This window comes from Bipolaris zeicola (genome assembly GCF_000523435.1).
Source record: "Bipolaris zeicola 26-R-13 unplaced genomic scaffold scaffold_241, whole genome shotgun sequence".
In the NCBI taxonomy this organism is placed as follows: Eukaryota; Fungi; Ascomycota; class Dothideomycetes; order Pleosporales; family Pleosporaceae; genus Bipolaris; species Bipolaris zeicola.
Genome location: NW_006912290.1, coordinates 13,088 through 36,145, shown reverse-complemented (window position 1 = coordinate 36,145; position 23,058 = coordinate 13,088). Strand labels below are relative to the sequence as shown.

General features: G+C 49.9%; 14 protein-coding genes across 14 annotated transcripts; 8 read left to right on the top strand and 6 right to left on the bottom strand.

Moving 5' to 3' along the window:
- Nucleotides 1–672: 672 nt before the first annotated feature.
- COCCADRAFT_8796 (uncharacterized protein) lies at nt 673–1,557 on the top strand (the record flags this gene model as incomplete). Its single annotated transcript, XM_007718575.1, has 3 exons — nt 673–724; nt 781–888; nt 977–1,557. The coding sequence occupies 3 exons, from the start codon at nt 673–675 to the stop codon at nt 1,555–1,557; spliced, it is 741 nt and encodes a 246-aa protein (XP_007716765.1).
- A 193-nt stretch (nt 1,558–1,750) lies between these two features.
- Nucleotides 1,751–2,358, bottom strand: COCCADRAFT_29921 (uncharacterized protein; the record flags this gene model as incomplete). The annotated part of the gene is made up of 2 exons (XM_007718590.1): nt 1,751–1,779; nt 1,830–2,358. The coding sequence occupies 2 exons, from the start codon at nt 2,356–2,358 to the stop codon at nt 1,751–1,753; spliced, it is 558 nt and encodes a 185-aa protein (XP_007716780.1).
- A 771-nt stretch (nt 2,359–3,129) lies between these two features.
- Nucleotides 3,130–5,550, top strand: COCCADRAFT_107890 (uncharacterized protein; the record flags this gene model as incomplete). Its single annotated transcript, XM_007718589.1, has 2 exons — nt 3,130–3,237; nt 3,298–5,550. 2 exons carry the CDS (start codon nt 3,130–3,132, stop codon nt 5,548–5,550), a joined length of 2,361 nt encoding a protein of 786 aa, XP_007716779.1.
- A 9-nt stretch (nt 5,551–5,559) lies between these two features.
- COCCADRAFT_107905 (uncharacterized protein) lies at nt 5,560–5,751 on the bottom strand (the record flags this gene model as incomplete). The annotated part of the gene is made up of 1 exon (XM_007718588.1): nt 5,560–5,751. The coding sequence occupies one exon, from the start codon at nt 5,749–5,751 to the stop codon at nt 5,560–5,562; it is 192 nt and encodes a 63-aa protein (XP_007716778.1).
- Nucleotides 5,752–5,798: 47 nt separating this feature from the next.
- On the bottom strand, nt 5,799–6,542 carry COCCADRAFT_29919 (uncharacterized protein; the record flags this gene model as incomplete). The annotated part of the gene is made up of 2 exons (XM_007718587.1): nt 5,799–6,434; nt 6,495–6,542. The coding sequence occupies 2 exons, from the start codon at nt 6,540–6,542 to the stop codon at nt 5,799–5,801; spliced, it is 684 nt and encodes a 227-aa protein (XP_007716777.1).
- Nucleotides 6,543–7,237: 695 nt separating this feature from the next.
- COCCADRAFT_8792 (uncharacterized protein) lies at nt 7,238–8,134 on the top strand (the record flags this gene model as incomplete). Its single annotated transcript, XM_007718574.1, has 3 exons — nt 7,238–7,259; nt 7,436–7,764; nt 7,817–8,134. 3 exons carry the CDS (start codon nt 7,238–7,240, stop codon nt 8,132–8,134), a joined length of 669 nt encoding a protein of 222 aa, XP_007716764.1.
- A 366-nt stretch (nt 8,135–8,500) lies between these two features.
- Nucleotides 8,501–9,420, bottom strand: COCCADRAFT_40638 (uncharacterized protein; the record flags this gene model as incomplete). The annotated part of the gene is made up of 2 exons (XM_007718586.1): nt 8,501–9,356; nt 9,410–9,420. The coding sequence occupies 2 exons, from the start codon at nt 9,418–9,420 to the stop codon at nt 8,501–8,503; spliced, it is 867 nt and encodes a 288-aa protein (XP_007716776.1).
- Nucleotides 9,421–9,656: 236 nt separating this feature from the next.
- On the top strand, nt 9,657–10,457 carry COCCADRAFT_8790 (uncharacterized protein; the record flags this gene model as incomplete). Its single annotated transcript, XM_007718573.1, has 1 exon — nt 9,657–10,457. One exon carries the CDS (start codon nt 9,657–9,659, stop codon nt 10,455–10,457), a length of 801 nt encoding a protein of 266 aa, XP_007716763.1.
- Nucleotides 10,458–11,760: 1,303 nt separating this feature from the next.
- On the top strand, nt 11,761–12,351 carry COCCADRAFT_29915 (uncharacterized protein; the record flags this gene model as incomplete). The annotated part of the gene is made up of 1 exon (XM_007718585.1): nt 11,761–12,351. The coding sequence occupies one exon, from the start codon at nt 11,761–11,763 to the stop codon at nt 12,349–12,351; it is 591 nt and encodes a 196-aa protein (XP_007716775.1).
- Nucleotides 12,352–12,619: 268 nt separating this feature from the next.
- Nucleotides 12,620–14,346, bottom strand: COCCADRAFT_40635 (uncharacterized protein; the record flags this gene model as incomplete). Its single annotated transcript, XM_007718584.1, has 5 exons — nt 12,620–12,812; nt 12,925–13,334; nt 13,394–13,465; nt 13,589–13,899; nt 13,947–14,346. 5 exons carry the CDS (start codon nt 14,344–14,346, stop codon nt 12,620–12,622), a joined length of 1,386 nt encoding a protein of 461 aa, XP_007716774.1.
- Nucleotides 14,347–15,653: 1,307 nt separating this feature from the next.
- COCCADRAFT_29913 (uncharacterized protein) lies at nt 15,654–17,311 on the top strand (the record flags this gene model as incomplete). The annotated part of the gene is made up of 3 exons (XM_007718583.1): nt 15,654–15,770; nt 15,931–17,258; nt 17,302–17,311. The coding sequence occupies 3 exons, from the start codon at nt 15,654–15,656 to the stop codon at nt 17,309–17,311; spliced, it is 1,455 nt and encodes a 484-aa protein (XP_007716773.1).
- A 426-nt stretch (nt 17,312–17,737) lies between these two features.
- Nucleotides 17,738–18,526, top strand: COCCADRAFT_107899 (carbohydrate esterase family 12 protein; the record flags this gene model as incomplete). Its single annotated transcript, XM_007718582.1, has 1 exon — nt 17,738–18,526. One exon carries the CDS (start codon nt 17,738–17,740, stop codon nt 18,524–18,526), a length of 789 nt encoding a protein of 262 aa, XP_007716772.1.
- Nucleotides 18,527–18,913: 387 nt separating this feature from the next.
- COCCADRAFT_107883 (uncharacterized protein) lies at nt 18,914–20,758 on the top strand (the record flags this gene model as incomplete). The annotated part of the gene is made up of 2 exons (XM_007718581.1): nt 18,914–19,861; nt 19,922–20,758. 2 exons carry the CDS (start codon nt 18,914–18,916, stop codon nt 20,756–20,758), a joined length of 1,785 nt encoding a protein of 594 aa, XP_007716771.1.
- A 108-nt stretch (nt 20,759–20,866) lies between these two features.
- Nucleotides 20,867–22,420, bottom strand: COCCADRAFT_29910 (uncharacterized protein; the record flags this gene model as incomplete). The annotated part of the gene is made up of 1 exon (XM_007718580.1): nt 20,867–22,420. One exon carries the CDS (start codon nt 22,418–22,420, stop codon nt 20,867–20,869), a length of 1,554 nt encoding a protein of 517 aa, XP_007716770.1.
- Between the last annotated feature and the right edge of the window lie 638 nt (nt 22,421–23,058).

Here is a 23,058-nt window from a genome sequence, read left to right as displayed (position 1 = left end):
CACGCACTCCCATATGCCTCTGAGTGACACTACTGCCGATACTGATCCGAACAGTCTTGCCTGCGCCGTTACAAGTATTATAATAGACGTATCTACACTAAGTCATGCTTGCACGATCCCTTCACTGCCTTAGCCAATACATCTCCTTTAAGGAACGCGTCGTTCGCTACCGTTTTCACCCCAGTGTCACCCTAGTCTTGTTTGGCTGCATCTTACACTAAAGTAACATTACTCTAGACTTCGGTCCTATCTACGGCGAATATTTGAGCAAGTACGTATGCACTATATAGGCCACTAGGCAAATACAATTCGCGTCTATACATTTTATCATCTCTGGATGCTTATGCAGCGATCGATTTGAAATTTAGGTTTCCGAAATCATCCGCTTTGCTCTAATCAATCCAGTCTTTCGAAATGGAAGGCTGTTAATCTGTATCGCTGCATAATAAAAACCATTCACTATATCTAGAATACATCAATGCGTTTCTTTTCTATTTTCTTTTCGACAACTACATAAGCTCAAGCCAGAGCTCGACTGCCGGTAGTTGGGGGCGCTAATCCACGAGTGGCGGTCTTATCGATAACCATGTTAGCTCCGCAACCCCAAAAAAAGTTCCGCGCGCATCTTGAACTCCACCTAAGTACATCAGCAATACCCTCATTTCGCACAAGATGACTTCGGACGCGCAGAACAATCCTTTTATCAGGAACCTTGCCTCGAGTGGTATGCATATAGAGCATATTGAAACACTGTTAGCAATATACTGACGTTTGCGACAGACAAGAAAGTTCGCGACCAGGCGCTTGATGCGTTGAAACAATACCTTGGCGCACAATCTGAAATCTTGGAACTCGATCTCCTAAAACTATGGAAAGGACTGTTCTACTGTATGTCTCATACAAGTGGCTGCCTTGACGAGAGACTTCATATGCCTCCGTGATCAGCCAGACGATAGGGCTAAGACAGTTTTTACAGGCTTGTGGATGCAAGACAAACCCGCCCTTCAGCAGCGCCTTTCCCGCGACCTCGCATCCCTTGTATCTACCCTTCGTACGCCAGTAGTTCTGCCATTCATCCGCGCCTTCTTCCTTACCATGTCTCGCGAATGGGGCCATATTGAAGCACTAAGACTCGACAAATACCTCTACCTGATCCGTCAATACGTTAACGCCTCATTCGCATTCCTTAGTCGGAACAAGTGGAAGAAGAACCTAGTGGAACAGTGGAACAGCATCATGGAAGAGACGCCTTTGGAATGCAAGAACATGAGGATTCCTAACGGGCTCAGATATCATGTCATGGATGTTTGGGTTGATGAGCTAGAGAACGTCGAGGGCGATGAATGGGAGAAGGAGGAGAATAAGGAGACGTTGGAGAAGCTGGTGCAGCCAATCGAGAGTATGGCAAAGAATGGAAACTTGAAACCATTGAGAAATGCGGCCAAAGAGTGTCTCGCTGATGAAAGATTAAGAGCTTGGAGAGGGCAGGAAACTGAAGTCGCAAGCGAGCCTGAAGAAGATGATGAGGAAGCGGAGTGGGGAGGCTTTGCAGACTAAAGAACTGTGCCACTGGCACCTCGAGCATCACAAATGATTTCAGCGCGGCGTTTATGGGTATTTGGCCTTTACAAATACAACACGGAAAAGTACTAGATTTCGGAATCTCGAATCAATACGCAAACTACACCAAAACTCCGCAACGAGAGCAAGCGTCATCATGAGCGAAACCTCATATTCTTAAATGTCCACGTCAATCGTCACGCGTATTGATAGAATCATCTAGGTCTTGTTAGCATACTTCTCAATGTTACACGGTAACGTGTACTCACATCCGTCTCTCCTGCCTGCACCACGATTGTCCTTTCTCTCTTCTGTATATCTACCCAGCAAATCCGGCCTGACGAACAGTACATACATCCTCCACAGCAATGGAGGCAGCAAAAACCCAATACTTACCCCTGCAACCGTCCTACTTAGTGCTGCACGAGGCGCCCCTTGTATCAACTCCAGCATCAGAATAGGAATCAGGCATGCTTCGCCTAGGCCCAACAGTAAGTAAGTCGGCCTCCTAGACTCGATGCCATTTCTAGTATTGGTTGCGCCAGCGAACAGTGCCGATGTAAGTCCACCAACAATCAAGCCACCGAAAAGGCGCGCGAATAAGATTGATGCCGGGTTGATGTCCCGAGACGGATTGTTGAGAAGTAGTGAGAGAGTGAATCGTGTGTTTGTGATTAGAGGAATGGTGAAGAGATTTGCAACGGCTTCGAGAACGAAGGCTTTGCGGATGATTGAACCGTCTTGAGCAAGGTCAGGCGTTATGCTCGGGTTTGCTGCTGGTGACTTTGTGGACGACATGTCTTAAACTGCCCAGGGGTTCTGAGATGATGAGAGTGATAATTTTTAGTTATGGGAAATCTAAAAGAGGTTTTTGGGTCTGTGGAGAGTGTGTTATAATTCAAAGCTTGAGTAGTCTCCCTAATCAATAATGACGAATGTGTCGTCGAGAAGGTCACGTTGACGTCATCACTTTCCGAGATACTTTCAAGTGTCATCGCAGGGCCATAGTAGGTGAGAATACATTCCATGCATGAATACCTTTTATCTTGCTAACTCACGATAATGTCTCTACTAAAGCGTTGCATTTGTGCACGACTACACCGCTAACAACAACTTGGCTGACCTATAGTCAACCGGCCTTAGACTATGCCCCCATATACCGCGGCCTACTTGTATATCTTCTTCTTTTCTTTCAAGATAAAAGAATTGGGCGTACCACGGAAACATGAGGCTATCGGCGCAAAATATGCACATCGACTTGTGGCGGTGAATGAACTTCTGGTGCCAAGTTGCTATCTGGTTGACCACCACGCACTAATGTACCGTGAAAAATGGGAGGTGAGTAACAAGACACGTATTCTTGTCAAACAAACAGTGCGATTGTCTTCCGGACACCTCACCGTATTATCATTGCGAGACTGAGGGTAGGTGTTCTTGAGCACCGGTCAGCCAATCACATCCTCCGAATTTACACCGCCAAAGCTGCCCAGGTTCTCACCGCGCAATAAGTCCGGCAAAAACATTCCACAACGCACTGTAGGGTTGAAGGGTTCAACTTCTGGGCTGATCATGGGCCGCCGACCCAACCAGCTGATCCTCGAATACTTCGAGCGCGGCCCTAAGCTCGAAGATGCAAGCAACCGCTACCAACACACGTGCAAATCGTGCGGCGAAAAGGTACATAACCCCGCGACAAAACGTCTCGAGGCGAAATGAGTAATAGCTCACACGACGCAGTTTCCTAAAGGTCGCATAGACAGCCTCACCAACCACCTGGTCAAGAAATGTCCTGCCCTGCCACTTCAGGACCGGCAGCGTGCACTGCTGCAAATGCACGAGCTGCCCCTCCCCGACAACATGACGCAGACGGCCAGTACGAACGCACCGGGACCGAGCCAAATGCAGCATGGCCAGAAAATGAACCTTCCTTTTGTACCGTCGAAACAGCTCTCTGCTCTCGAGACGCTAGCTGAGGTCTCGCGACAACACTTGGACCTGTCTGGAAAGCGAATGGCAGAGAAGCAGCCCTCACAAACGCAACACGGCCACAGTAATGCAAGTCATGCAGGGCTATTGGAAGAGTTTCTGATACAAGATGACAGACCGGACAGTTCCGATTTGGGTGGCCTTTCACATGGCATGGACATGTCAAACCCACCAGCTATGCCGTCTATGTACCAGTTCAATAATTCGCTGCATCACTCACCGACAACTTCCCCGCACATGGGCCACATGCCTCTTTCAAACTCCTCATCCATGTCGCACATGGTTCCTTCACTCGTCATGGCGGCATCTGCGGCAAACGATCTGATGCCGCTGACCAACGGCTTGTCAATGGATTCGGATATGAATCTCTCGGGACATGGTCTGCACAACATGTCGGACGGAAAATTCTTTCATACGCAAGGACGTGGGCACTGGCCGAATATACAACCCAATTCACTCGACCCCATGCTGCAAGACCATAGCAAAGAACATATGCACATGAACGACAATCACAAAGGAATGGGTCACCAGCGACCGCTTGCCATGAACGCGGGTAATCAAACGCACTTCACAACGGACTTTAGTATGAACCAAAAGCCAGCAAAGCCAAAGGTCAGAGGGCGTTTCACCGACTCCAGGCGGAAGGAAGTGCAAGAGGTTCGCAAGCGAGGCGCGTGTATCCGGTGTCGTATGCTCAAGAAGCCTTGTTCTGGAGAAAATCCATGCAATACTTGCCAGAATGTTGAAAGCGCAAGGCTTTGGAAGCAACCTTGCATTCGGACACGGATAGCAGAAGAGTTTGGGCTCTATACCGCGGGCTTGCACAGCGTCCTCGCATTCCACGCCACCAATCAAGCAAAAGGCCAGATACGACTTGATCAGACACCAGGACGGATAGAAGCCAGCCACTTCCCTGCTTCTGGGACTTTTGCAACGTTTACCCCACTGAAATGTCAACAAACCGCAGCGACCCAGACCACGGATATCGACCCGGCTATTTTCTCAGGACTAGCGTCACCAGATTTGGAGTTGATAGATAACGATGATGATGTTAGTGGAAAAGTAGATCACTATGTGAAAAAGATGGCTGGTCACTTTGCCGACACCGAGGAATCCCATTTCATGAAGGCAACGGTACACAGCGCGAAAAGCATTGCATCATTGAGCCCCGATGGACTGATATCCAAGTCGCTGGAGCTTTGGAATCTAACCCGCATACTCACGTCCCGCAACTTCGAATGGCACTTGTTCTCCAATCCATCTCTTGCACCTACTCTGGCCCCCTCAACTTTGTCTGCCGCAGATATCGACGATGCAATTCGCATGCCTATTACACCTCTGGAGCATGCCTCTTCCCACAACCTCATTAGCATGCAGCTCATGGGCGCGACAGAGAAGCGGGCAGCATGTCTTGCACGCATTGTTATGAACGACCTCGAACGCAGATTACTGCAGCGCCAACAAGCAAATCCGTTTGAAACTTTTCTTGTTGCAGTTATACTCCTGGCCTGTGTAGAGCGAATGTGCTGGCTCTTCCGTTCTTGGGAAGCTCCATCTACGACTTCACCAGGCGAAAGCGGTAACGACTCTTGCAAGCAGACGTCCAACTCTCACGCCGACCTTGTGTCTGCTCTCGATTCCACTACAGTCCATTCTTCGTCTCCTCCAGCACGGGCACAAGACCTTTTGAACCAGCCTTATCGCAATCCCCGATGGCCACTCGACAAGTCCCCGTCCACATTCTCTCAGCAAGGCGAAAAATTCAGCGATATCCTCAACATGCTGCTCAAGATGCGCGGTGTCCCTCCCAAAGTGACATCGATGAATCTTGATGGGACGCTGACGGTATGGAACGAGGATGCTGACGAGAAGGTGCGGGAATGGTACAGTGGGATTGCGGTCACGACACTGGTGCTGGATGAGCGGGCGAATGCACGTTTTGTTGGTGACGATCCGAAGGAGTGGGAACTGAAGTTTATAGGAAAGATTATTAGAGGAGATTAGGATGGCATGTCAAGAGAGTACCAGCCAATACTGAAAAGAAATTACAAGTGTGCTGTTGATGTGAAAATGGTTCCTTGTGACTCTCATTTCATATGCCATCACATTGGCTTCTCGTTGGATTGGCAAAATATGAATTTTGAATATGCAACTCGTATGCCACTTTGGGTGCTCGCAATGCGCCACAACGCCGTAACACCACATGATGACTCTATGGACGAAAAGATCAAAAGTAATCGGCATGAATAGACTCAGCTCTTGAGAGCCTCGAGTCGGCCCCGCATTTGAGCCAGCATCTCTGCCTGGTCTTCCTCCTCTTCCTCCTCTGGTTGGGGTGCAGCAGGAAGCTCCTCCTCTTGAGCTTTGCTCGGCGGTAACCGATCCTTGAGCACCTCACTGAGCACCTTGTCAACTTCCTCTTCCGCCTCCTCAGCTTCCCCTTCCAGCATTTCATTCTCGCCCAGCGTGTCATCGAGCATCTCCTCAATGATTCCCGCCTTCATCAACTCAGAGCTGAGCTCCCTCATGGTGCCTGTCAGCTCTGGAAGTCTGACTAGACTGTTCACATCCTTCATGATACCCGTGCTGGCCTTGATGCTGCCCTCAATCTTCCTAACAGAGAAGGCCTCGTTGACCTGCATTTGCACGCTGTTGAGCTGTGCCTTGGATGTCATGAGACGGTTGTTTTGTTTCCGCACGCGAATCAGTTCGCGGGCGAAGATGCGGACGTCTTGGTTGGCCTGCTTGGCCATGGCTGGGTTGCGCTGGGCGCGTTTGGATGACTGTTGGATGAGGTTTTTGGTTTTTTGCTCCGTGGCCTTGAGCTGTTGGATATCGCGATCGAGCTTTCGGACATTCTGGCGCACGAGGGCATTGCATTTGCGCTTCTGTGGGTTTGTTAGATTGTCGTGTAGAGATTGTGATGTGGTGACGTAGCACTATCTTACCTGCTCTTCGGGCGTGGGCTTCCACAGGAGACCCTTGATGGTCTCCATAGTGGGCAATCAGTCTATCTGGATGCGCACAGTATGGTTTTGCTGGCGCCAGATGCGCAGTTCTTGGGAGTGGGAGTCGTCTGGCGCTAGTGGATGCGGGTTGGGCGGGAGTTGGCAGGCTCAAGAATCAAGAGACACGTGACGGCAGCTAGACGGGGCGAATGGCAGAATAGTAGCAGGTCAAGCGAAGGGTGAATAGCATGGGAGCATGTGACAGGGCAGTAGGTGGATGTGCATGTGGATGTGCTGCATGTCAGGGCCCGAGGTGTCGTAAGGATGGCGGCCTTGGACCGGCTCCAGGCCGAGCTCGGGCCATGGTGACGTTGAACCCTTCGCGGGGCACGAGCAGCCCACTAGCCTCAGAGTCCAGAGTCTGCCAGCCACCGCGACAGCGAGTGAGATAAGCAAGAAAATACAAATCCACGGGTGACATACGCGTCCACACTGTCCTCCGACCTGCATTTCGTAATCGATTGACCAAAAACGGGTCGTTGAACCCAAAGATTCCACAGAGCTTCTATTACTTTCCACGCTAGTCTCTCCACAGGGCCGCATTTCTTCCGCCTTCAATCTGCTTCCTCCAGACAAACACTTTGACTGAACAACAATCAACGCCCATTACATAAACTGAGACACACGCTGAAGCGTATCCGGACTTGAACCGAACACCACATCATACAATCACGACCTTGAAAATGACTACTATCACCCCAGAAGGTATGTTACAGCCTTGTTTACCACCAAAGCTCCAGAGATACTTCACTTGTGCCTTGCACACCCTCTCAAGTCCATGGAGACGCAATCCGATTTGTTGTTATTTGTAGACCACTTACGACTATCGGAGACGCGTCCGGGGCCTTTCTTACCATCCAACATATGCTAATACGCAACAGTCTTTTGGGCGCAACGCTCATCCGCCGACGAACCGGCTAAGAATATAATCCATCTTACCATCGTTGCCCCCGACCTATCGAACGACGACCTGAAGCTCGAACTCAAGGACCAATCTCTCAGCTTCAAGGGTACCTCTACTTCCAAGAAGGCCACATACGCAGTCGACCTTGAATTCTACGCCGAGATCGACACTGAAAACTGCAAATGGCATAACAACGGCCGTGGCATTGAGCTACTACTAAGGAAGAAAGAGCACAAGCAGGAGTACTGGCCCCGTCTGCTCAAGGAGTCGAAGAGGCAGCACTTCCTCAAGACCGATTTCGACAAGGTGAGCTAGCCAGTAATGATAATGCCACGAGAACGAAGCTAACATGTCACAGTGGGTCGATGAGGACGAGCAAGACGAAGTCGCAGATGACCTTGACACGTCCGCAATGAACCCCATGGGTGGTGGTGACGGAGGCTTTGGTGGCATCGACTTCAGCAAGCTTGGCGCAGGCGGCATGGGTGGAATGCCTGGAATGGAGGGCATGGACATGAGCCAAATGATGGCAAACATGGGTGGTGGTGCCCCCGGCGGCGACGACAGCGACGACGATGACGACATGCCTGAGCTCGAAAATGACGAGGACAACAAGGAGAAGGCGCCCGCAGCCGCCGCGTCAGGCGACAAGCCCAAGATTGAGGAGGTCGCATAAATAGGCCACTTTCCTTGCGTTTAACGAGTTGTACCACATGAGATTGAGCGGGCAGTGCGCATGACAGATCGGCGTTGACACAGTCTTTGGGGAATGAATGGGAGTGTAATCCGAAATGGCCGAGTATGGCTATGGGTCTATGAGCCGCTGCTGCTTCACACTTTAGCATGTGCATGCAGATGACGATCAAATCATTCAGTATATGACAAAACAATACGAATCATGTTTTTTTATGAAGGAGGGAAAGATTGCGTCCAAAGTGGAATGAAGAGTTTCGTGAGTTTAGTGTTCTTATTAGTCAATCTACGGGAATACCTTGCTATAATTCTAAATAAGGTATCTCTTTGGCTACCCCGACCCCATATCTCAGACCTTTGTTTCTATTTGGTAGGTATCGTATGGAAAGCCTTCCAGGGTACTGTACAACCATGCCCATCCATCGTCAATCTGCATAGTCGTGTCAATCTGTCGCTCTCCTTGTAGAGCCAACTCCTCCGCCTTCTTCTTCTTTTCCTCATCAGTCTCTTTGTACTCGCCCGTCAGTCCTGCAAGTACCTCTTTCTCCCTGCCCTTGTACTCCACCAACAAATCTGGATGGGGACACCACACCACCTGCATGCCTGCTCTCCGACCAGACTCAACCCCTGGCACGCTATCCTCAAAAACCAAGCACTCTTCCGGCCGAATAGGCGGTTGTCCTTGCTCTTCCAATGTCTTGTTGAGTGTCGAAAGCGCAAGAAGGTAAATGTCGGGAGCAGGTTTCCCGCGACCAGGCGCTATCCGCGGATCATCCCCCAAAACACGGTGTTCAGGCGCAAAGTGATCAAACAAATGGCCAAGATGCGCGCTCTTCAATTCAAAGTTGCCCTTGTGACTGCTCGTTGCGAGAGCAATATGCACCCCCCTGCTCTTCAGGCCTTCCAGCAAGTCCAGGACGCCCGGTAGCGGTTTTGTAGTTTTGAAGAGTTCGCGCTGGAGTTCTGATTGCTCGGCGAGGAATTGCTCGTTTGATATGGGGAGTTTGGCCCATTCGTGGAAGATCAGTGCCGCTTGTGGGCCTGGTCGGCCTTGCAGTTGGGCTTTTATGGACCAGGGGATGTGTGGGCGGCCGTAGCGCTCGAGAATTTTGTTCGTGACTATTGTGTAGATGTCTTCGGAGTCGATTAGGAGGCCGTCCATGTCGAAGAGGGCGGCCCGTATGCGGGGTGGTGGGGTGGTAGTGCTGGTTCGTGTCAATTGAATATGATATAAATACTTTGGGTGAGGACTGCGTACCTTGAACCCATTTTGGCTGTCTTCGAGGCGTGTGGAAGGGTTCTTAGGTGCTTGATCGGGAGGATTCGCAAAAGATGCGACTAGGTGAATGGATCTTGGTACCCCACGCCTATTGACTGGACCGAAGCGTGGGGCACTAGTCGGACCTCCGGCTCGGCGACAGACGTCACTCTCCAAACAGATCAACAGGTACCACAGATGGGCCAAGGTTGTTGACAACACAATCCATTTTCGATCACCGATAGGCATGTCGTTGAAGAACGATCCTCTCTCAAAGCCTGAGGCAGCTGAAGTGGCGACACCCGAAATATTCCCACCAGATGAAGAGAAGAAACTACTCGATGAAGCAACTGCGGAAAAGGCTTTAGCCAACAAGACATTTGCGTCAGGCGAATACAACAGCGCGATACAAGGATATGAGAAAGCACTTGCAGTCTGTCCAAACTATCTTGAATACGATGTCGCCGTGCTGCGTTCCAACATAGCAGCATGTCACTTAAAGCTGGAGGAATGGAAGCAAGCCGTGGAATCCGCCACAAAAGCCTTGGAGGCACTGGACCGCATAGATCCTCCTCCAGCCCCAAAAGACACGAGTAAAGACGGAGGAAAAGAAGTAACAGGCGGCGGTGCCGTCCAAGAGATTGACGACACTACCGAAATCTACCTCGACGCTCTCACACGCACCGATCACACCATAGACGATGTCCACAAACTCCGCACCAAAGCACTTCTCCGCCGCGCAAAAGCCCGCCACGAAGTCGGTGGCTGGGCCTCTCTCCAGGGCTCACTCGAAGACTACCAAGCTCTCCTCAAACCACCGCACCGACTCTCGAGCCTCGATCAGAAGGCGGTGCAAGCGGCGTTGCGGACACTGCCGGCGCAGTTGGAAGAGACGAAGAACAAGGAGATGGCAGATATGATGGGCAAGCTGAAACAGTTGGGCAATGGAATACTGAAGCCGTTTGGGCTGAGCACGGATAACTTTCAGTTTACGAAGGATGAGAAGAGTGGGGGTTATAGTATGAATTTTAATCAGGGAGGTAAATAGAACTTGCGAGGGAAATAAGAGGTAGCTGTTCTGTAATGATAGTCTTGCTGTGTGCCTTGTATATGGTAAATAAATCCAATACGATACATGACAATGGTACAGAAGAGGCCATGTCCAGAGCGATGCGAGGGAGCTACTACAATCCACGCTGAGAACTACGTAGCACCCACAACGAACATTGCGTCAGCATGATGCACGGTGTGTATATATACATTAAAACATCAGAAAGCAGAAAAGAATAGTCGCCAAGCAAAGCAACATGACTCTGTGACAAGGGCTGTCGCGCGGAATATATTTGCTTTTATATCTCCCAACCACTGAGATTCGTACACATTTGCGTGATCGTCAGGACCCAGATTTCCAAAATGAAACCAAAACTAAGTAACATGCAGGGTCTTGTGGTACCTACATTACGTTCTTAGCTTTTTTTGTGCCGATCTGCGGCTTGATCGACATGGGCGAGTGATCGCTTTTTTTTGTGCCTTGTTTTCAGGTACGTGGATATGGGATTATTGGGATGTTCAAGTGAAGGGTAGAGAATAGGGTATGCTTGAGACGACTGGCCTTGCACATGTAGCTCAGTGACTTCTTAGATGATGCAGATGGTATGGATTTTGACGTGGAGGACGATAGGCTGCAGCAGATCGCCCTTGTATGCTTAATTTGAGTCCAAAAGAGATATTCTGATGCGAACCAAAGTTGATGACACCATTACAGAAGGCGATGTCGCAATGTCTTTACACCCCATTCAGAATGATCACTTGGCTTGTTGCGGAGGCTGTCGTGAATTTACAGGAATACGTCACTTCGTTACCGACTCATTTGGCAGAAGGCTAGGACTTGAGATATATCTCTGAATAGTTTTGTGGATAGCTTCTACAGATTTGGTTGTATGAGCAATGATATCCCTAGAGGTCAGGTAACCAACTCTCACTTCCGCACGGCTAGTGTTATGTCCTCTTCGAAAAGGTCTCCACATCTTGACTCAGGAAAAGGATGACGTTCTGGCAGGTACATCACCACCATTACGGCAGCTCACCCATCCCTGCACCCTGAGCGGCACAAAACCATAAACTACATTGGTTTGTAGGTGTAGAGGATAGCTACGTGGATAATTCTGCTTGGGCGAAGAGGGTCTGGTGATGGCTTTGCTTTTACCATAGCAGGTCATGTAACATCAGTCTCTTTGCAATGCAGAAGGCATAAATCAAACTACAAATCCCACCGCGATAGCATGCGTAGGGCATGAAATGAATATAGCCACCTTACTTTACTGAACTATCTCCAAAGAAACATCCCCAAAATGATCCAGATCCACTCCACAAAACACGAGCCCGACCCAACCCTCGCCCACTCCTTCCTCATAAGCTTTCTCCTACTGCACACCATACCATGGCTACGACGTACCTTCCGCTTCAGCAAATTAACATCATACCTCCTAAACTCATTAAAATCACTCCTCAGCCCCGTCCCACCCAGCCCCATTCTCCCTACCCCCTCCCCACCAGACACCGCCCTCCACAACGGCATCCCCTACATCTCCCTCACAAGCGCCTACCACCACACGCTCCGCCAATCCTGGACCAACGACCCCACAAAACTCTACCTCGAAAGCTGCTTCGACCCGGACTCCCCTGTCAATCTCGCCACTGACTACGGTATCGAGGGGTTGTGTCCCGTAGTCAAGGCTACAGAAGGTGATAAATTTATACTAAGGGATGGAGGGGGGAGGTATTATCTTTGGGATGGGTGGAGTGGGGAGTTGAGACGGTTTAGGGAGAGGTGGACGGAGGGGTGCAGGGATAAGGAGGAGGTGGTGCAGGGACTTGTGTGCGAGATGACGTGGGCCGAGGCGGATACGGATGTTGTTTGTAGGGGGAGGCGAGGGGGTTAGGGGTGTTATGGGTTTATTGGTTAGTGGAGAGCATGTGTGAATGAACGACTTGGGCGGTGAATTCAGTTTTTCATAGCGGGATTTGTTTGGATGATAGCGATATACTTGAGTTAGACAATGTCAATTTCTCGGACAATACTTCTTGGTGTCTTTTATTCATGTCAAATATAGCTATCTGAGGAGGCAATAGGCCATGTAGTTTTAGGATGGTGTAACATGTAGTAAAGGCGATAGGGATGAGAGTGTTGGGCGTGATGTTACAACATTCTCACATCTTCGAGGACGCGAGATCAATTTCCGGTTCTCTAGGGGTTATTTGAACCTGGAGCGAGCTTTTGAATGTAGGAAAGTCCTCACACGCATCGAAAAGTGGCTTTGGCATACCGGGCGTAGCCTTCCAGTCGTAGCGTAGCAAGAGGATACAGAGTGCGATTTTCATCTCGTCGTTTGCAAACCATCGGCTAGATACGTGACGAGTCAGCGATCCTATTACGTGTCTCTATGCACCCTACGGGGAGGGGCTGGGGCATGAACGAGATGGGAGAACGGAAAGGAATGGATAAAAAGACTCACCCTGGGCAGGCATGCTTGCCTATTCCAAACTCTGGATTCTCTAGATTCACCGTGATAAAGGAGTATTTGTTCGCTTGTCCTTCTTCTTGTTTTTCGAGCCAGCGCTCTGGATAAAACTCTTCGTTTTCACCCTGGTAATCAGCGGGAGGCATGACGAAAAACCTTCGACTGTTAGGAATAGTGAATCCATCTGAGAATGTCAAGTTTCCCTTAACGACTTGTCGGCGTGCAGTCCTGAGGTTGCCCCGAAGTATTCTCATGCATTCCTCATGCACAGCATCTTGTAATTTGAGACGAGCCAAGGCTTGCCTTGTCCATCCGTACTCCTTGAGAACTGAGATGGCTTCCTCTCGGAGAAGTGAGATATATTTGGGATGCGCGATAAGGCACCAGAGAGCAGTGAACAGATGCTAAAATCTCTCAGTAAACCAAGAAATTTCGATGTAAGAAAATGCGATTTTGTACGCACCCCGCTCGTGTTGTGAATGGCAGCCATAGATATGGCTAACTGAAAGCCAACAATATCAAGCTTCTGATCCGTCTTACTTTGTTCGAGAATCCACGCTATGGAGTCGTGTGCCTTTGGAACTTTCTTACCAGCAGCAATAGTAGCTCTTGCTACCTTCTCTCAGCGTTCAATCTCCTTTACAATCAGCTGACGTACTCTTTGAGTCTGATATCGAGCCGTCTTGCTCAGTGGAATAAAGTATTGTATGATGGGCCATAAGATACGGGGCCAGGAACGAAACCGCAAAGCTGCTGTCAAAGCAGTGGCGCCGTATTTCATTGATATGTCAATGTATTCGTGATTATGAGCTATCTCTTCACCGAGCATAGCGCGAGCAGGGAAGCGACCAATTATCTTCGTTGCTTCAGGGAGCAATATAATCGTATGCCACTGTCCAGGAGCAAGGTTTCCAAAAAGGTCTTCGGTAGCTAGAATACCTTCATCTGCTAGGCTCTCAGTGATAAGTCCTAGGGACTGTGTGAGCTTAACACTGATGGTTTCTCGAAGGAGCGACGCATGTTTGTTGCTCGTAATAGGCCGTCGAAACCGGGCAGGTTCCAAGGTGCCTCGTCCAGGAAATAAGGAGGGAAGGCTGCTTGTTGAGAGTCGCGGACTTCTTCAAGATATCGTCGGGGAAGAGCAATCCTCGGGCCACCATGAGTGATGATCTGGAAAGGCTGGTCGGGATACAATCTTATTCCTTTACTAAGCAACTCTCGTGGCTTGGTATGCCAGCTCTCCCCAGGCGTCTGTTCATTTGCATTGAGGATAGGAACCTCGCGAAGAGGTCGCTGTTTTGTGGCCAAGTGACGTACCCATAAGATAGGTGGGATTGCAGCTATGAGAACAAAGATATAGATAATTGGCGAGACACTGAATAAGGAAAGGGTTTTATTGTGAACAACATCAATCATATTGATGTTGAGTAGTGCAATAAGCTGATGATTTATGTTCCTATTTCGTCGAGCGAAGGGTCGGAGATGCCATCTCCGCTCAACACACATAAGCGTGTAACGTCGATTGATTGATGGTCCCGATTACATGGATACCGCCTCAAAGAGGAAAGTTGTGGGTTTCACTGAGCACAATTGAACTTTACACGTGAATAGCTTAATATGTTATGCCGATCTGCTCCATACCTCAAAAAAAGAACGCCTCTGGTACTAGTTGCGGATATCGGACTTAAGAGAATTGCAATGAGCCAGCGATAGGCTCCCCGCAATAGATAGTCGAAAACCAGGCATGGAATTGTCTTGATCATGGCATACCAAAGACTGTCATCCGATTTAGGGGGGTGCATTTACGTGGGAGTGAGGAAGCGCTCGTACGTTGCGGATCGTGCGGCTAACGCCAGATCGAATAGAATCCTTGATCATTGCGTAGTCAGCTATAACAGGAACTACTACTCCGGTTTATTCCCGTGTCTAATAAGAAAAGGTGAAGGTTCAAAACAACGTCGAAAAGCAAGCCCAACAACGGGTGACTCGACGATTAGAAGTAGTAGGCTCTTGATATAAGATAAGGAATATCAATGGCGATAATCGTTTGAAAACGATACCATGTAAGACGACCGATTGTGGTTGGACTAGACGTCTTGTGAGTGATTTATCAATATTACGTTCCGCATACTAACTTTCATGCAGGTACGTAGGAAGCTTCCAAAAATTTATGTCTTCTATCCGCACTATCGCTGGTCACACGCTTAAGCCGTTGGCGAAGTAGCTTTCGAAATATTCTGCAGTGGTATCTCTGCCGGCCACTGCGTTTTGCTTGTGCTTTTGTGGACGGATAGTGAAGAAGGAAAGAGGCTTGGTTATTTTTGAAAGAGTTGACCCGCATGTATTTCTGCTGTGATCTATTCAAAATTACAAGGTACCTCGCTGAGGTTATTAGTGAATTTATCGAATAGTCGTCATTTCTGAAGTGTAATTTAGATCTAGTTAGTGACAACCTCGAAATGATAGACAAAAAGCGGATGACTAAACAGATCCTTACTCCAATCCGCTAGCGCGCGATAGACGGACTCGTGACTCCTCTACATTTTGACACAGACACCACGGCAACGACAAAAGCAACAGTTTGGAAGATCGCCCGATTAGTGGAGTCGATACCTTATTCAAGAAGTTTTTCTTGACGTACAGAACTGTGGGGTTGTGAACAATCCAGCCTCTGAACTTTTTTTTTCTTATTTTCACTTTTGGGGGGAAGGCTACAAGCGACCATGCCGCAGTACCTGGTTCGGCTGGCGCAGGCACACGAAAGTTTCCGCAGGGTCGAGTTACAGGCCTTGGCGGATGTTGCAGGCATATCACTGCAGGTTGTCAAGTATCAAGAAGATGTGAGTGTGGTTTTTATTTCTCCCAGTCCGTGTTAACATAATTTGGTTTATTATGTGATGTTCGATCGAGTATGCACGAATTTCATCTTTTTGCGTATCTATCCTGGTACACGAAGGATCATTTCACTGTCTTAAAAAACCCACATCCTAACATTTCAAGTCTCCATACTGTATTGTGGAACTAGTGTCAGACGCAGCAGCACGAAAACTCATCGCCCGCAGCATTCTCTCTCAAGGCATATACGAGCTATGGGGCGAGGGCGCAGAGTACAACGCTCTCCATGAGTCCGTCCGCAATCTAACTGCAAGCAAATGGTCTCAGTACGAGACGTCTTCCTTCCGCTTCACCATCGAAGGTTATCGCGGGGGCAGATCAACCGACGAGCAGCGTGAAATCATCGACAGTTTCTCGTACATGGCATTCAAGGGACCTCCACGAATGCGCGACCCAGACGTGGCATTCCGCGTATTTGAAGACTATGAGCTAGATGCCAAACAACCAAAGTACCTCTATTTTGGTCGCTTTATCGCGGATTCGTGTCGTAATGAGGCAAAGAAGACGTTTGATCTCAAGAAAAGACACTACATCAGCACCACATCTATGGATGCAGAGCTCACGCTTGTTACGGCGAATATCGCACATGTAGCGCCAGGGAAGGTGTTCTACGACCCATTCATGGGTACGGGTGGCTTTCCAATCGCATGTGCACATTTCGGCGCTGTGGTGTTTGGAAGTGACATCGACGGTCGCACTATCCGAGGCACAGGGGGAAGTGCTCGAAGAGGGCAGACGGGAAAGTACGATGTAGTTGGCAACTTCAAACAATACGGTATCGAATCGAGATATCTAGGCGCTTTTGTTTCCGATCTCACAAACACACCACTAAGGATTCTCCCAACGGGCAGTCAAAACAGCAAAGGCTATCTCGACGGCATCGTATGCGATCCACCTTACGGGATCCGTGAAGGCCTCAAGGTACTCGGGTCCCGCCAGGAGCTTCTCGAAAAAGAGCGGAAGTCACATCAAGATCAATTCAAGGAACCGGGGTATATTCCACCCAAGCGACCGTACTCTTTCACTGCGTTGCTCGACGATATACTTGAGTTTGCCGTTGCGACGCTGGTGGAAGACGGGCGACTCAGCATGTGGATGCCGACTGCCAATGACGAAGACATTGAACTGATAATACCTTCGCATCCAGGCTTGGAACTGACATCGGTGTGCGTGCAAGCTTTCAACAAATGGTCGCGTCGACTTCTTACATACCGGCGGCGCCGTGAATCAGAAATGCCAGAGGGGGCGCTGGAGGCTGTCAAGAAGGAATACGAAAAGGGTACAAGAGCGAGTGAGTTAAACGACTTTCGCCGAAAGTACTTCCAGGGATTCAGGGAGTTTGAAAGCATGAAGCAAGAGTTTATTAGAATGAAGAAGGAACACAACAGAGACGGGGAAGGGGCGGTTTGTCAAGACAAGGGAGATGCTGGAGCGTAAGCATTGCATTGCAGTCTGACATGACTATGATGTTGCCAGTTACCCCTGAAGTTCAATAGGACATATGGTAGTCAGATAAATGACCCCATGTACTCTGACAATTGCGTGTTCGAGAATACCTTGCATTATCCCGTTACTGAGAGAAATGGTTAATTGGATGACTATGAATGGCACGGAGCGCGATGAGCCATGCCGTCAGCTATTAAACCGATTGGTGGAAAAGTGCAGTTTAAGTCGAATCTACCCATTTGTTTTGAGCCCAAACAAACCTAGACCGCTCCTTTGCACCAAGAGTCGATTGAGGGGGTATGGAGTGCGTCACTAATAATAGTCCCTGCTCGAGATCGTTGGAGTAGTAGGCCCGAGGCGGATACATGCATAAAAGGTGTAAGGTTTCCGTGTCGTCGAGAGAGCACTAACCAGGAATTCTTTTTGCCAGTCTTAGCTTGGACCCAGGAGATTCAAGCAAGTTAAGATGCATTTTTATTCAACATTGTCGTACCTTGGGCTTTTCGCTTCGTCGGCCACAGCCACGGCCCTCGAAGCTCCTCCAGATGTAGTGCGCCCACCGCCGTTCTTCGCTCTAGCCGGCGACTCGACCACGGCGCCGCAGTCGGTAAACGGAGGCGGCTGGGGCGCCGGCTTCCTCAATACGACTCTGCATGCCGGAGCGACGGGAAAGAATTTTGGCCATAACGGCGCGACGACGGTGTCGTTCCGCGAGGGAGGCGACTGGGCCAACGTTCTCGCAGCCGCAAAAGCCGCAACCAAAGAATACGACACTTACGTAGTGTGTCAGTTTGGACACAACGACCAGAAGCCGGCCAAGAATATCTCGATTGAACAGTACTCGGCCAACCTTGCCAGGTTTGTCCAGGATATACTGGACGTATCGGCGTGGCCTATCTTGGTGACTCCGCTCAGCAGACGCAATTTCGACTCGGCTGGCCGCATCAAAGAGGACCTGGCAGACATGGCGGCTGCAACATTAAAGGTGGCGAAGCAGATTGGCGCGCAATATATAGATCTCAATGCGGCGAGCACAAAGTACCTAAATGCCATTGGGCCTGATAAAGCGCATACGTACAATCTGTCGCCTTCGGACAATACCCATCTCAACGATGGAGGAAGCATTGTATTTGGCAATATGGTGGCACTACTCATGAATGAGGGACTGATACAGTTGAACACTCATTATGTGTCGCCCATTAAAGATATTGAGGATAAGCTAGAGAAGGACGAGTATGTGTCTGCGTATGTGTAGGCTGATAGTGTAGTGGGTTCATTGGGGGAAACCAGCAGAGGAGCAATGTATATATCATGATGATTGAATAAATATGAATGCAAAATGCAGTGACTTTGAAAGCTCTTGGTGCTGAATGAAGAAGTAAAGTGTGGATCTACCATGTATGCAGATGCATGGTGATGTTGTAGGGCTGAGCACAGACTCCGACATGGCAACATTTTGTGGAGGACGATGTATGATGCATTCATCGAGTGTGCCATTGCTCGCAGCACACTCACCATGCAATGGTCGCCCTGGCGTATTGGCAGACACTAGATAACTATAGAAAGTTATAGACTCGCAGTTTGACACCCTGTTTGCTTCGGTATAGCAAACGCTTGGGGCTGGACAGGCGCACAATTCGCCATGTCTCTTCTCCGCCCGACATGCGCCTCACTCGCGCGCCGCCTCTGTACTACACAACCTCACTCTCGACAGGCAACAACATCTCCGTTACTGGCTCTCGTCCAGCGGCACCGGGCATCACGACCGCAATGTCGCTTCTTTGCTTGCACCCCCCATTACCGCGCCAGAGTCATCGATACGCCGCAGAACCCCGCCATCCCGCAATCTCGCAAGCGCACTGTACGCATAGGACCACTCCCTGAAGGGCCAGTCAGCGAAGCAACCGTACATCGCATCTTTGGCCGCAAGTTATCACCACAAGACGGAAACAATGTCCTGCGCATACTGCACCACCGGCGCACCGCAGGCTCCCTGGCCGACTACGGCGTAGACAATCTGGGCAAGCAGTACACCCACGTGAGCCGTGAAACCGCGCTCAAAGGGCTAGAATGGCTGCGAGCAAAGTACCCCATAGACGAAGCGCGAGCAGCAGAAGAATGGGCCGAGAAGGAAGCCAATCGCATAGCCTACGAGCTATGGCTCGCCGACCCCGAAACCGAGTCCAAATACAAAGACCCCGCCCGCGCCTTTCGCGAGCAAATGGAAAAGGAAGAGCAAGAACGCATACGTCAGGAGGCCGAGAACCAAAAGATTGGCATTCTACACGCGGGCAAGAGTCAATTTGAGCTCAACATCGAGGAAAAGCGACGGGCACGTCTAGAAGAGATTGCGCGCAAAGCAGAGGAGAAGGAGCAGAAGGAGAGGGAAATGGAAGAGAAACTCGCGAGCGGAGAATGGGTGCGCACACCAACTGGCACGCAACTCATGAAGCCCGGTCAAACAACGTACATTGACGTCTTTGGCCGTGAGCAAGTCAGTCGCCGCAAAGAGGAAATGGAAAAGTACAACAAAGCAGCTCAAGTAACGGACGCAACGACACCTGAAGAACTCCTAGCACAGACAACTCTAGTATGTCTTTTCACCTATCTCCCCCTCAAAAAAAAACTCTGCTAACAACGTACTCCCCAGTCTCAACGCCTCGTCCCAATGACCATCTTCGTCCTCGTCACCATCGCCCTCTCCTACGCCTTCGCACACTACTACACGCCCCCCTCGCCCTCGTACCGCATCTTCCCAGACCTCTCCCCGACAACCGCCACCATCGGCGCCCTGGTCGTTGCAAACTGCGTCGTAGCACTGGGCTGGCGCGTTATGCCCTTATGGCCCTTCATGACCCGCTACTTCATGCACGTTCCCGGTTACCCGCGCGCCATCCAGAGCGTCACCAACGTCTTCAGCCACATCCAGTACGAGCACCTCCTCGCCAACATGATGATGCTGTGTCTTGTCGGTCCCGTATGTTGTGATCTCGTTGGACGCGGTGTCTTCATGGGCACGTATGTAAGTGCTGGTGCCCTCGGCACTCTGGCCTCACTTTACTGGGCAAATCTCGGAAGAGGCAACATCACGGCGCATTCGGTCGGTGCCTCAGCAGCTATTTGGGGTATCTCGGCACTGTACTGCTTGTTGACTGACCAAGAGAGGATCAAGATCCCGCTGTTGAAGGATCAGGAAGTTGCATTTTGGCCCAAGATGCTCTTCGTAGCGTTTGTGCTGTTGGAGATTCATTCGGCGACGAGAAGGAAGACGACGATGGATCATGCAAGTCATTTTGGCGGCATGGTCGTCGGAATGGCCACTGCGGGCTATTTGCGAGCAACGGGGTTCAGAGAGAAGATTGGGGCTGCGGAGCAGCAAGGCGTTCAGGCTTGGGCTGGGACACCCGAGAAGGTGGTGGATGTTGGGGCGATTGCCAAGGAGGGGATGAAGGAGGTCAAGCAGAGTTTTACTGAGAGTGGGAAGTAAAAAGAGGAAGATGTCTGTGTGTATGTATGTATGTATGTGGAATGTATACAAGTATATGGTACAACTTTTTTTTTGTCCGAAACAAAAACAAACCCCTTCCAATTCTATTCAAGCGATACAAAAGGAATATTTGAGTAAAACACCCATATTCATGCCAATCACCAATCTAACCAAATCCCAATCCCCATTTTCACCCACACAATCCATAATGACTACTCCAGTACTTCCATCCCCGTTCTCCTGCCTTTTTCTAACTACCCCTTCTTCTTCTTCTTCTTCCTCCTGTCCCGAACCAAGACTCTGTAAATAAAACCCCCCACACATCCCCCTCTCCACACCCTCATTCACCACCTTGGCAATAGCACTCGGCCAACACGCCCTCTTCCAAAAATTGCTGGCGCTCAGAAAATTCAAGTGCAAAGGCGCAGGCGGCACGGGATGCGAGGCATCCGTTGTTACACCCGGTATGGGATGCGTAACTGCTGCTGCGCGGGCGAGGTGCTCGGTACAGTGGTGAAGTTTTTCCGGGATCAGAGAGGGAACGAGGACTTCGCAGTAGTCTTGGAGGCAGAAGGAGGATTGGGTTGGGGAGGTGGGGGAGGAAGGGGAGGAGGGGAAGAGGGCGTGGGTGGAGTTGTGGGGCCAGGCTGTTGCGTCGAGGCCGGCTGGTTTTTCGTTGGGATTGTTGAAAGGGGATGGGGAGATGGTGTAGCGGCGGAGTAGGATGAGTTTTCCGCGGACGGAAGAGAGGTAAGGGGTTTTGTTTTGCGTGTACCAGCGAGTCGAGTTGGGGGTTATGTAGTGTTTTTGCAGTATAGTGGCGAGGTGGTCGTCTGTTGCGCTGCCTACGCCTTCTCTTTTTAGGCTGACGAGGAGGGTTTCGCTGGGGTGGGCGGCGAGGAAGTTGTAGCAGGTTTGGAGGATCGGGGCGAGATATTTGGGGCCGGTTAGGCTGATGGGGAAGGCACCGTGGACGAGGTAGAGCTCCTTTTTTGAGGTGTCGGTTGCGTGGATGGGTTGTACGCGGATGTCGAGGAAGCGGATGCCGTTTTCCAGTTGGGTTTTTATGTCGTGGACTTGACACCTGACAGATGGTAGGGCACGGTAGTGCGTGTGTGAGTTGTGTGTTCCTGGTATGCTGATTGCAGAGAGAGGGAGGTTGTCGGGGAGTGTGGACATCCATGAGGCATAGCTGGGAATGTGGTTGCTTTGGATTGCCAGGTGAGGAATTGGCTTAGAAGGGTGAAAAATGGCATTGTAGTTTGCAGAGGGGTTTGCAGAGAGTGCAGTAAAGGCTTGCGTCGACTTTTGCGTGTACGAAGGATTCGAGTCGATGCGATAGCGTTCAGCTTTGGCCGTTTGAATCGTGATACGGAGCACTGGGCTTGACAATGTAGCTGCATTGCGAGGCTGATTTTGGTTGGGGAACTTGAGCGTATAGGATTCAAAAGGCTGTAACGTGACTTCCAGATCTTGATGGTTGAAACTCTGGGCATGTCCACTGAGCTCTGGCGACGTAGGTGTTGCGGGCGTAGTGCTTTTGGGACTCAAAAAGTATCCATGGGCTTTTGATTGTAGTGTGTTTGGATCTTCAAACCGCTCAACACGCAGCAGAGAAATAGCAATCGGAGTCAGATTCCGTACCGTAAGTGGGGAAGACATCTTGCTTGACTCCCGAGCTCTACAGTCTAGAGATAAAGTTGTCTAAGGTAGACCAGAGATATCTTCACGCCCAGTCTAGCTGAGTCGGAATATAATAGGTAGCGTTATTCTGTTTTACAACACCAGACAGAGCAGCTTGCTGGGATTGCATACAATTACAGCCAGACGTTAGCAGTAGATTATCATGAGCAGAAAAAAAAGGCCGAATCTATATCGGGCGAACATGCTAAGGGCAAGGGTCAAAAGGCAAGTTGTCAGCTAGACACGCAGTGTGGACAAAGCGCCAAGACTGCGCCAGCCTCCGAAGGCGTGTCAAAGACGCGTAACCCAGTGTAAACAACAGTCACGTATCGAGAGCGGGAGAAGTAACATGGTGCATGGAAAAAAGTAAAACGTTGATACGACTCCATGTCAAATGGCCCAATAAGATGACTTGACTGAGATGGTAAACAACCAATATCAATTGCGGCAAGAGCACTATTCTATCTCCTGAAAACGTAGTCCTAGGACCCAAGGGACTCTAACGTCCTATTCTGCCTCGACCAGGGGTCCGCCCGGGTATCATGCAGCCGAAACAAGTAGGATACGCATGTCCAACATGAAAAAAAGGTAATGATACAGCTGGAATACATCTGTAC